The sequence below is a fragment of the Leguminivora glycinivorella genome, chromosome 7, assembly GCF_023078275.1.
Source record: "Leguminivora glycinivorella isolate SPB_JAAS2020 chromosome 7, LegGlyc_1.1, whole genome shotgun sequence".
Classification (NCBI taxonomy): domain Eukaryota; kingdom Metazoa; phylum Arthropoda; class Insecta; order Lepidoptera; family Tortricidae; genus Leguminivora; species Leguminivora glycinivorella.
Window position 1 is genome coordinate 14,549,854 of NC_062977.1, and position 12,623 is coordinate 14,562,476.

The following is a 12,623-nucleotide window of genomic DNA, read 5'->3' on the forward strand; positions in this document are numbered from 1 at the left end:
ATATAGTTTTTGGCTAGTAGGTAATTAAGGCGGGTCGGCGGTGCGTTTGGTTGTGTATCAAGTATTGTAATTGCAGGTGGGCGTGCTAAGCGCGCACGCGATGCTGTGCGGCGGGCTGGCGTGGTGGTGCGGGCGCGCGGGCGGCACGGCGCCGGAGCGGCGGCTGCCGCGCGCGTGCTGGCTGGCGCTGGCGGGCGGCGGCGCGGCGCTGGGCGCCACGCTGCCGGCCTGGAGCCCGGGCGCCGCCGCCGAGGGCGCCGCGCACGTCGTGTGGGCCGTGTTCGCCGCGTACGCCCTGCTACCCGTCGGCGCGCCCGTCGCCGCGGCCTTCGGCATCCTGTTGCCCACCGTCCATACTGTCGCGGCGGCGCTCGTGGCTCATCGCTTCCCATACCATATCTGGCAACAGGTAAACATTTCAAATTAATTTATATCACAGGTATAAATATAGGTAGGTACCATCATAATTATTAAAAAGTCGTAGGAGCATTTCTTACGCGTCGGACTATACACTTAGCGAGTTCGCGTAGTTAACCTTGACATTAGACCTAAGAATATCGTCAGCCGTCAGCCATAAAACTCGTAAAACTATATTTAGCTGCAAACATTATAACAGGACTAATAAAAATAGTCCCTTAAAATCAGCAGTGCGAAATTTGGACCATAAGTCTTGATTACGAGTAAGTCGAGACCGGCCTCCGCAGAGGCCGTCGCCTTGCTCTTGGTGCTTGGCGCCAATTGGGGTCTTGCAGCGGGCGATACGTTCGTAGGCCCGATGGCGATGGCGTGATATAGGTAGTTGCGTCATGGGGCGTTGCGGATCGACAAAAAACGACCTTCAATTTTGGCCGATTATATTTTAATATCTGGGCATCCGAGCTTCGCTCGGTTCTGTTTCGTATCCTTGACATGTGTCGCCATCTAGTTCAAAAATGAATAGTACCTACATCGAGCGAAAGAATTCTCAGCCTTAACAACACAACTACTCCACACGAGATGGCGCGCATTTCGCCACAAAAACTCAAATAGTGTATTTTCTATTCATATTCATATCATTTATTGCATACACATGTGTTTACAATAGGTGTTTTTATAGATTAGGTCACAACATGCACCCGTCAGGGTATAGCAACATAGAAAACTTACATACTAGATTCATTCATTAACATGCTTATTATTAAGTAAGAATTACATTAATTGCTTATTTCAAATTTAGATAGCTACTTAAAAATGTCAATTATTCACTACATTATACATAAAACTAATTAATCAAAAATGTCAGTAAAGAATTCATCCACAGAATAATAGCATTTTTGTTGTAAAAGTGACTTGATGCTTTTATAAAATAATTGAGATGTTTCCTGTGACTTAATATTATTAGGTGGGTGAATCAACTTTTCTTTGCCAGCAAAATTTCGCATACTTCGACTACATGTGGTCAGAAAATTTAATTGGGATTTAGTCTAATTAATGTATACTTATTATATTAAAGACAAATATACTAGCTACGCAATACAACATGTAATTATAGGATTTCCTATTTTATAACTTTGTTTCGAGCAGTGACCCAGTGGACATAGCTGTCCCTCACTTTTGTATGAAAAAAGTGTCTCTTCCACTGGGTCACATATTGTTTTAATTAAAAATGAATCGTTTTTAAATTTTTCCCTAATTGGTATACGTGAAATAAGGATCTTTATTCACGATGGTAAGGTTAAAAATCACAAAAGTAGACCTAATAATAAGTAAGGGTAATTCTTGCAAAAAGCAAGAAAAAGTTGATTCACCCAGGTAACTTATTATAAATTCTTATGGCTGTATATTGAGGGCTGTTAGATAGCATTTTCATTTTTGAAGGAGGGATTACTAACTGATATTTTTTCCTAGCACTACGAATTTCTGTAAATAGATGTCTATTTTTATATACATAGAGGGCTAACGTTAAAATGTACTGACATGGTAGTGGTAATATACCGTATTTTTTAAAATGGGGTTTACAGCTATCTGGGCATTGAATTTCGACCATGTTTCGGACACACTTTTTTTGAGTCATGAATAAATCATGGGCATCTGTGCTGTTGCCCCAAAGCATGATACCGTAACTAAGCAGGGAGTGCGCAAGTGCATGATAGGTGGATAGGGCAGTTTGTATATTAGTTGTCTTCCGAAGGTTATATAAGGCGTAAGTGATGCTAGAAATTTTAGATTTGGTCAGTTCTATATGTTTTTTCCAATTTACATTGCTGTCAATCCCAGCATTTTGAAATGATTGACTTCCTCAATTTTTGTCTTATTAATTAAGGGATATTATTAAACGCACAGCAAAAAAATAATCGCCTATCAATTTATCGTCATCAATAATATACTTCTGTACATCAAATTAATTACTTCACTGCAAATAAACTAAATGATTAACAAAACTAGTAATGCAGATTATTCCAAAATACACATCAGCACGACATTACTTTTTTCCTCTAATGCAAGACAATTAAATTCCTTTAGGAACAAAAATACAACAATCTTATCAAAAATACTAATTGCGCAGCAATTTACCCGTCTTCATAGCAAATTATTTAATTCGAAGAGCATACATCCTTTTTTCTTATTTTTTAAGTATTCACGTTCAGCTAATTTAATAATTATTATAGCTACAATATCTTAATTCATTGCATTATTTCTAAGGAGCACAATTGTCACCGTCACGAAAACAAACTTTTGCTAGAAAATTGGGTTAGGTTAGGTTAGAACTGCGACCCTCACGGAAACAAACTTTTGTAAGAAAAGTGGGTTAGGTTAGGTTAGAACTGCGACCCTCACGGAAACAAACTTTTGTGAGAAAAGTGGGTTAGGTTAGGTTAGAACTGCGACCCTCACGGAAACAAACTTTTGTGAGAAAAGTGGGTTAGGTTAGGTTAGAACTGCGACTCCCTTGGGTCTCTGACGACGAGATTATGAGGGTAGACATCCGCCTGAGGGGAGGTAAAAAAGCTCCTGGGCCTGACGGGGTACCTGGAAAAGTCCTACCTATCATGCTAAAGCATCTCGGAAACCGAATTAGGGAACTTTTTGATGACTGCCTGAAGGAGGGCCTGTTTCCGAGAGGCTGGAAAGAGAGTAGGTTGTGCCTCCTCAGGAAAGATAGCCGCCCGCCGGACAGTCCCTCCGGATATCGGCCAATAATAGTGCTCCTTGACGAGGTAGGGAAGATGTTGGAGCGTATCCTTGCTGGCCGCATTCTCCAACATCTTAAGAACACCGGCCCGGACGTCAGTGACAGGCAATTCGGGTTCCGGGCGGGGCTGTCCACAATGGACGCACTTTCCTCTCTTAGGAAATTTAGTGAGGATGCAGCGGGGAGAGGGCAGGGTGTCGTAGCGTTATCACTCGACATCGCCAACGCCTTCGGCACCCTCTCATATACGTAATCAAGGAGGCACTTCGGTACCACCACCTGAGGACAATCGTGGAGCACTACCTATCTGAGAGAGTAGTGCTCTACGAAACAAGAGAAGGTCGAGCAGAACGAGAAATGGCCTGCGGTGTTCCACAGGTGTCAGTCTTAGGACCACTCCTGTGGAACATCGGATATGATTGGGTGATAAGGGGGCGCTGCTTCCCCGCATGTCCACCATATGTTACGCGGACGACACAATGGTGGCTGTGCGGGGAAGAGAATTGGAGGAGACACTGAGGAGGGCGGCGGTTGGCACAGAACTGACGGTCGGCCGCATTCGCCTGCTTGGGTTAAAGGTGGCCCTCTCGAAGACGGAAGCGGTAGTTTTCGGGGGAAAGGATGGCGCCTGCCCGCCGGCTTGACGATTCAGGTGGAGGGGGAATCTGTCCAGGTCAGGGCCAATATCAAATATCTTGGCCTGGTCCTGGACAGAAAATGGGAATTCAGGGAACATTTCACCCGACTTGCTCCACGAATTGTGGGCGTGGCTTCCGCCCTAGGCAGGCTGCTACCCAACGTGGGAGGACCAGGAGCCCCATGCCGCCGCCTTTTTGCGGGGGTGGTAAGAAGTATGGCCCTATACGAGGCCCCGATTTGGGCGGACCGGCTGTCGAGCGGAAACAAATCCCTGCTCCGGCGGCCGCAAAAAGTGGTGGCCTTAAGAATAATTAGGGCCTACTCGACGGTATCCCATGCGGCGGCGTGTCTCCTCGCCTGCACTCCTCCATGGGAGCTCGACGCCCAGGTCCAGGCGGAGAGGTATACGATGAGGGTGGAGGCCAGAGCTAGAGGACAACGCTTGGACCCAGAAGTGGCAGAGCGGGCAGACCGAGAGGCCAAGGTCAGGCTCCGAGAGCTATGGGAGGCCAGTCTGGAGGACAGTCTGGAGGACAGTCCGTATGGAACACACACCATAGGGGCAGTCCTCCCATATATGGAGGAGTGGCTGAAGAGGAAGCACGGGGCCCTGTCATATAGGGCAACGCAGGTGATGACCGGTCACGGCTGCTTCGGTCATTACCTGCACAAGATAAAGAGGGAATTGGGGCCCCAGTGTCACCAGTGCGGCGACCCTGACGACTCGGCCCAACACACGCTAGAGGTGTGCAGCCACTGGGAGCAAGAGCGCCGCGCTCTCACCGCAGCAATAGGAACGACGGACCTATCGCTGCACAGCGTCGTTGCAGCCATGCTCCGTAGCGAGAGGAACTGGAAAGCGGTCATCTCCTTCTGTGAGGACATCATCTCGCAGAAGAAGACAGAGGAGCGAGAACGCGAAAATGCGGCCTATGCGCCTTCGCATCGGCAAAGACGTAGAGGAAGTAGACGCGCGCAGTTCGCAATAAACGGCGCCCTCCTCAATAGGGCCAGTGGGTTGGGGCCCACATTGCACGGCCTTACACGACTGGGGGGAGAATCAGAAGCGTCCCTGATTGTCCCCTTCCTTGGTGCGGGTTTTCTGGCCTAACGTCGGGAAAGACGGGGGACATTGCGGAAGAATGAATGTGCGAGCCCGTAATGTCCCCATACAACATCTTAGAGGGTGCGACGCCGGAGTGGGGTTTAGTGGGTATTCTCTTTCCCTCCCTCTCGCCAGGAGAGGGAGCTGAATGAGTGAGTCCCACATACCCTCCCCATCATGGCCTTCCCCACGGGCGGGGAGAAATGCGTAAAAACATTCCCCACTCCGTCAACAAAAAAAAAAGGTTAGAACTGCGACCCTCACGGAAACAAACTTTTGTGAGAAAAGTGGGTTAGGTTCGGTTAGAACTGTAACCCTCACGGAATAAAAGTTTTGTGATAAAAGTGGGTAAGGTTAGGTTAGAACTTGCTCGATCCGCCAATCGCGTCATCTTGCGTAGGGATGGACTATCACTCGTTGAACCGTAAAAGCTGTTTAATGCAGTTAAAAAAGCCGTTCTTCTTCTCTGTGCGCTTGCGCTTTAAATTTTATGTTTTTTTGCTGGTCACTTTATGTTGTAATTAATAAAAAAATTGATTGCAATTAGAAAAAAATGCTGTGTCATTTAGATTAAACTGCTTGATATTATGTAAAAATAGAAGCTACATTTAAAAAAAAAAGCGTTGCTAGGTATACTGTGCGTTAGTAATTATTAGCGATGCAATCATGAAAAAGCTTTACTAAAAGTTAAAATAGATGCACGCCACGAATAATATTGTAGTGTATTTAGTAATATTTTGAGTTGCAAATTTTGCTGTTCAATTAGTATTTTTGATATGAATTTGGACTATATTTGCGTAAAAAAAGTTATTTTTTTGATTTTCGTTTAAATACCACCCATTAATTAATATGTCAAGATTTAAAGGTTCTTTAAGTTGGTGGTGAAATTGAATTAATTTAGTTTTAGTTAAGTTGATATTAAGATTCAAAACGTGTAGGCTATTGCTAATTTCGTCGAGGCAGTCTTTGATTATTTCGTTATAATTTTCGCTTTTATCAATTTCGAATAGTAACGAGATGTCATCGGCGAATAAAATGTTGTATGTATTGACTAGATTTGGCAGGTCGTTTATATACACTAAGAATAGCACGCAACCAAGGACACTGCCTTGGGGTATAGAGCCGTGTAGATCTTGTCTCTCTGAACGTGTCTCTGTTATTTCATTTGTGTTTGTATCGTAGTGTTTAATTTGTACATATTGGGTCCGGTTTTGCAAGTAAGACCTGAACCAATCATGTACTATGCCTCTTATCCCTACGTTATAAAGCTTGCTGAGTAGAATTTTATGAGATACGCTATCATATGCTTTACTTAAGTCTAGTAAAAGGCCAACAGCATGCTTTTTATTATTCAAAATGTGTAAAACTTTTTGCTATTCGTTTTAGCCTTGACCTGTGTCGCCATCTAGTGTTTGCAATAAATAGTACTTACATCGACCGAAAGAATTCTGTCTTAACAGTACAACTACTGCACACGAGATGGCGCGCGAAGAAAAACGCATGAAAACTCGAAAATTCGCGTTTTCCGGGACCTAAGGATAAGTTAGACCGATTTTTCACCCCCAAAAACCTCGAGCGGTTTCCGAGATCGTCAGTGTAAATAAATATATATATATATATATAAATAAATAAATAAATATACAAGAATTGCTCGTTTAAAAGTATAAGATATTACCGATTTGTGGAGAATGTCCTATAATATTTATTAAAAAAAAAATAGGCGCTATGCAAGGCGTAATACAAATAAGAATCATTTAAATACTTAATATATTTAGCTACACATGTTAGGTACGAATAGACTAATCATTAAAAAAAATAAAACCGCCTTCAAAAATAAGCGCATTACAAAACACGGAGACACTAAAAAGCAAAAAATAATGAACCTTTGAATTCAGATTTCTTATCGAATTGCAATAATCTAAACATCCAAATTATAAACAAATCAATTATTTTTGTAGTCGGTACCAGCCCTGTTCCTCGTCTTGCTATTGCCTTTTGCCCCACTCAACTATACGCAGGCTGGCCCCGACTCCAAAAATAATTGATTTGTTTATAATTTGGATGTTTAGATTATTGCAATCCGATAAGAAATCTGAATTCAAAAGTTCATTATTTTTTGCTTTTTAGTTTCTCCGTGTTTGTAATGCGCTTATTTTTGAAGGCGATTTTTTTAAGTTTATTTATTTGTTGATTTTTAGTGGTTCCTATTAATATTATAAGTATCAGTCCGAATATGCGTACAGTAGTGAAAGAATTATCCCTTAACTCCTAACCATTGCGGAGTTGACCTTCCATCATCAGCTCAGCCACATAAAATTATTAGCATCAGGCGTAAATACTGGTGTACCTTTGAAAAATACACTAAAAACATTACATGTGCCTATAACATTTGAAGAGTTCCCTCGATTTCTCCAAGATGCCATCATCAGACCCCGCCAATGGGATCATCTCGGGGTTATAACTGTTCGATTAAAAAAAAATTTTGAAAACGGTTCACGATTCTCGGAGATATTGCCTGTTTGCCCCACTCAACCACACGCAGGCTGGCCCCGACTCCAAAAATAATTGATTTGTTTATAATTTGGATGTTTAGATTATTGCAATCCGATAAGAAATCTGAATTCAAAAGTTCATTATTTTTTGCTTTTTAGTTTCTCCGTGTTTGTAATGCGCTTATTTTTAAAGGCGGTTTTTTTTTAAGTTTATTTATTTGTTGATTTTTAGTGGTTCCTATTGATATTATAAGTAACAGTTCGCTGGCCTGTCGAGTCGAGACCGACCTCCGCAGAGGCCGCAGCCTTGCCCTTGATGCTTGGCGCCAACCGGGGCCTTGCAGCGGGGGATACGTTCATGGGCCCGATAGCGTGATATCGTTACGTCATGGATCGACAAAAACGCCCTTCAATTTTGCCTAATTACATTTAAAGAAAAATAAAACGCTGTGCAAGGCGTAATACAAATAATACTTAATTATTAAAAGTGCAAAATTTGGGCCATAAGTCTTTTGATTACGAGTTAGTCGAAGCCTCTCTGGAGGCCGCAGCCTTGCCCGTGGTGTTTGGCGCCAACCGGGGCTTTGCAGCGGGGGCTACGCTCGCGTGATACTGTTGCGTCATGGTGCCGCTCGACAAAAAACGCCCTTCAATTTTGGCCAATAAAGCTTAATAAGTCGTTCTGATAACATTGCTTGTTTATGTCACATGTTGTTTGTTTTTATGAGTACTGGCATGATTTTTATTTGCTCATTTATTGTAAAATTAATTACATTTAATTGTGCTAATCCTAATTAATTTTACGGGTCATTACCCGTTTTACATTTTATTAAGTTTGTACATACAATGTGAAATGAAATAAGTAGTATCTAATTTAAATTACGTACTACGTGAGAGACGTAATATTAAAGTTGGTTTTCTAATTTACGGGACGAAAAAAAAATTTAGGTCACGTAAAGCTCAAAACGGCCATCAGTTTTAATCTCTATTGTCTCTGAAACTGAATAAACACGCTAGGAAAAACATCAGCTGAGAGCCGTTTTATTAACGCGGAATATTTAGACATGCCGTCACCCCATCGCTCAGTCACATCACATTACCGTTCTATGACTAATCAATACTGCTCATAAATGTTTATTACTTGATAAAATCCTCAAGGAAGCATGCTACTATTTGTTTTGATTCAACATTGTCCACGATCACATTGACAGTAAAGACTAAACATTGTAAACTGACTAGGCACTTAACATCAGTCCGCTGGATGACAACGGCGGAGAAGTAAAAGCAGTAAAAAGTGACAGCGCCGAAAAACTGACAGATAGTCAGTTGGTCCCTTTAGATTGCCTTTTGTTACCACGACGGACAATAAAAATTGGCCTCGAGACGGGTTTCCGATAGACATACAATATTACATACAACATGTAGATATATGTGCCCAGACGGTCTAGGCCTTCTGACGTCTTATTGATCTTTTTGCGATGCATTTACGTAACCGGGAGGTTTTGCTTTGCTCGGTCTCTTTATATTCCATTTATTGGCATCGCCAGTTGGCAGTGAGGTCTCATTTTCGATAGAGAATAATGTACCTATTATCTTGCAATATATCCGTCAGTTCTTTCCGTTTAAAGTTCTGTATATTTATTTATTTAAACTTACAATAATTCGTTTGCAGATTGAGTTATGTGTAATACTCAATAATACTTATATGCATGATCAATCACGCTTTATACTGGTCATATTATGCAGCATTAATCAAAGTAACATCTGGTTAGCATAAACGTGGCATAAACTGTTACTGCAACAGATACCTACATACATACATACACGCGCGCGTGGTCGAGGGAAAATTTATTCCTCGCCAGGAATGGTCGGGTCGGTAATTTTTAACAACTTCCTTTGAGAAGTGAAGCCGTAAGAATTTCTGTGTTGAATGATCGATTTCAGCTGGTTCAGTTATTCCTGTAACATTTCTAAAGGTGAGGTCATGGACTTTAGTAGTTTCAAAACTTTCAATGGAAGTTACGCGGATTCTGGGTGGTTTGACGAAAAGCTCTAAATCAATATTTAACTATGTTCATGAAGAACTTAGAGCAGAACTTAACTCCAGCCTTAACCCACCTCGTGTCTTGGAATTAAATACTTAACTGACAATCTTAAACATAATTTTATTACCAAATAACCGTTAATATGCATGATTGTTATACAGCTTGTATAACTAGTACTACATAGGAATCATCAACTCGGGTTCGCGTATCTTATTCCTGGATATAAAAGGAATAAGTGCCGTACATCGATCAATGTATACCATCTACTATAAACCAGGGAATAAAGCACTTACCTACCTACTACAACAAATCTCTTACACGTAATTTATAAATACATACACTGACACATTACAAAAGCAGTTTACTTTTATTATACTTACAAATGTAATTACGTATGGACATGTTATGTCAATAAAATAGGATTCACAAGTGAATTCCAAATCATCTCGAGATACACATCTCTTCGATTATAGGGCGAACGTATACATAATATTGACTTGTAAGGCAATACAGGTCCGAATTCGAATGCAAAAAGTTATTCAATAAGGTGCAGCGTTGCGTTTATGTGTCAGCCGGCCTAGCCGAAGTGACAATCGTGGACGCTACACGTGGCGCTGGCGGTTGAAACGCAGCCTGGCTCTGTCGCCCCACTACAGAAGGTCGATAGTGGAATGATGCTATGAAAAGCTTACGAAACGTACGCGATTGTGACGTTGGCTAGGTACCCAGGAGCACTTACCGGTTCTCCAGAACGCTTGCCGAGGCCGCTGTAAACTGATTTTATCTTTATGTCAGGAACAAATGTTCTCCGCTGCTTAAATTTTAGGAACCATGGCGACCTTTGCTCGCGTTTCGCAAAGTCTTCCATTAATGTCAATTATGCTATGGCTGATTTTATCTACATGTTTACTATTTGACTTCATGGAGTTAGGACGTGGTTAGGAATTAGAACGATTTATTTTAATCTCATGTTCAATTGTTCGTGTTTCGAAATATGTATTTATAGGTGCCACGACTTTCACAGCACGGACTTATTCTTTTATGTACTTACTTTGTTTAAATATTTAATATTGTAAATAACTTGACTAACATAGTGTGACTTTAATTGTCATAATTTAGATTGGTTATTACCTACCGTTAAGGATTGTCGAAGTTCACAGTATTTCGAAATGAACTTAATGTATTTCTATCATTATGCTTGACTTCAGTCCACTTTCCATAGTAAGGTAGCGTAGGTGGTCACCATTAGTCTTGATCTTGATCGCTTTCATTTTTGGTAGATATTAAGTGGAGTATAACTTTCATCATTACTTTAACGCTATGTCATTAAAAGAAGAGAACAGAAATAGATGTTAAAAAGCATTATCTTCCACACGCTCCGAAATGAATAAGTTAATGAGATTTTATCTCGTGTGAGACGCACATAAATTAAAGACCTTTTATCGCAAAGGCAGGAGTCAAAACGGATTACGCGATAGAAGTGTTCCGAACACGAGTTTCTTGCTTCCATATCCCGTAATAATACACGACGCGTGTGAAAATTATTCAAAGTTGTCCGTTATTTACCCGCCGAAGGGTCGTCAAAGGTCTCTACGGTGACGATCAGCGATGAATAATGTCTCCTACCTATACATGTTTATTACACCAACTTTTTTCCGACTGTATTTTTTCGCTCTCGACTCGCTTTCGCTCGACTACTTGTTATTCATCAATTGCTAACGGATAGGGCCCTCGAGCGAGTATAAGGTGTTGGACTGTGCAGATATTCAATTTAAAAGCGATTGTTACTAAACAATGTGGCACTTTGTGCAAGGCAAATAACTACGTGTACCAACCTTGCCTTAGGATGCTGAAATAGGATGTCATTATCCGATGAATTACGAAACAACTTACGCTATTTATTAACTTTGTTTATTCGGTAAATGTTCGGCAATGTAACCAAACTATTCGGCCGAATACGAACATTGAAAAACTTGCCAAATTTGCCGAATAGCGAATATTTACCGAATATTCGGCCCATCTCTACTGTGTATATATATTGAACACATTGAATACGCAATACTCTACCGATGAATCTCACGGAGATGGAAACAGTATTGTGCTTCTGAATATTTTACCTATTCCTCAAATATTCACTCACTAGTCTGATCGGATGGCGGATATTTCAATACGATTTTACATCAAGATCTTTTGAAAATATTGGAAATCTATTCACTAGCGCTGCAGCTGATACGGGATTGCCGAGCGCGGGTAAAATAGGGCGCTGTTTATTTTTATAGGAATATGCATTGATTTAATGAGGAACTATGAGGAGAAATACACGTAGCTCCATTTATAATGAATCTTGTTTTTTACGCATATAACAGGTATCAAAAATATTACTAGCTCTAGAAAGGACATGCAAATCAATCTCCAACTAAGAATTACAAATACATTTGTAACTTCAGGAAAATATACAATATTTTTCCGTATAGTAATGCCATTCACGTGACCGTACTTCGTCTTGATTGGGAAATTTTCTCGCATGAGAATATTCCCCTGCATAGTAAAAGGAAAACAACATTTCTATTATTCGTTGGTACATTTTGTATTCTCATACATTTCTACTATCTACAGTACAAACTACTAATATCTACAAAACGATGAAAATATTCCTAGCAATTTCGCTATTCCTGTACTATCCTGACGGGCTAGACGCGGGCTGAATGCGTAATTCTTGCGAGTTGTAAAACAACTTCTGGCCCCTCGACAACTTTGCTACCGTTGTCACAAGCGTGCAACTTCACAATTACTTGTTCTTCATAATTTGCGCTCCCAAGTTAGATAACACGTTAGTTACACCTGGGTGTCTACCCAACGTCCCAACGTTACAATCGCTTACACGTAAGTGTATCGTAAGATTCGTAAGTATCATAACTAGTTCTCCCTATCGCTATTGATTCCCACTATGGCTAGGTCGGCTATTCTCTATCATCAGGCTATTCCCTCTAGTCTTACCGCGTAGTTTTACCAGTTGAACCACTGGGAATTTCCTTCCAATAGACTTACTGGTAGTAAGGGCTAGGCAATAGGTAGGTTAGGTTTGTTAGGTACCTATAGATGCCCGAAGGGCAAACAATATAGAAATAGGAGCCCCGCGCAGCGGGGATCCGTCGAAACAGTTATCGCGT

General features: G+C 41.3%; 1 protein-coding gene across 1 annotated transcript in view; it reads left to right on the forward strand.

Annotated features, from left to right (window-relative positions):
* Nucleotides 1-12,623, forward strand: part of LOC125228195 (Ca(2+)/calmodulin-responsive adenylate cyclase-like) — a 161,424-nt gene that overhangs the window by 55,741 nt on the left and 93,060 nt on the right. The window contains 1 exon segment of the mRNA XM_048132669.1: nucleotides 77-409. Within this exon segment, the coding sequence (XP_047988626.1) occupies nucleotides 77-409 (333 nt within the window).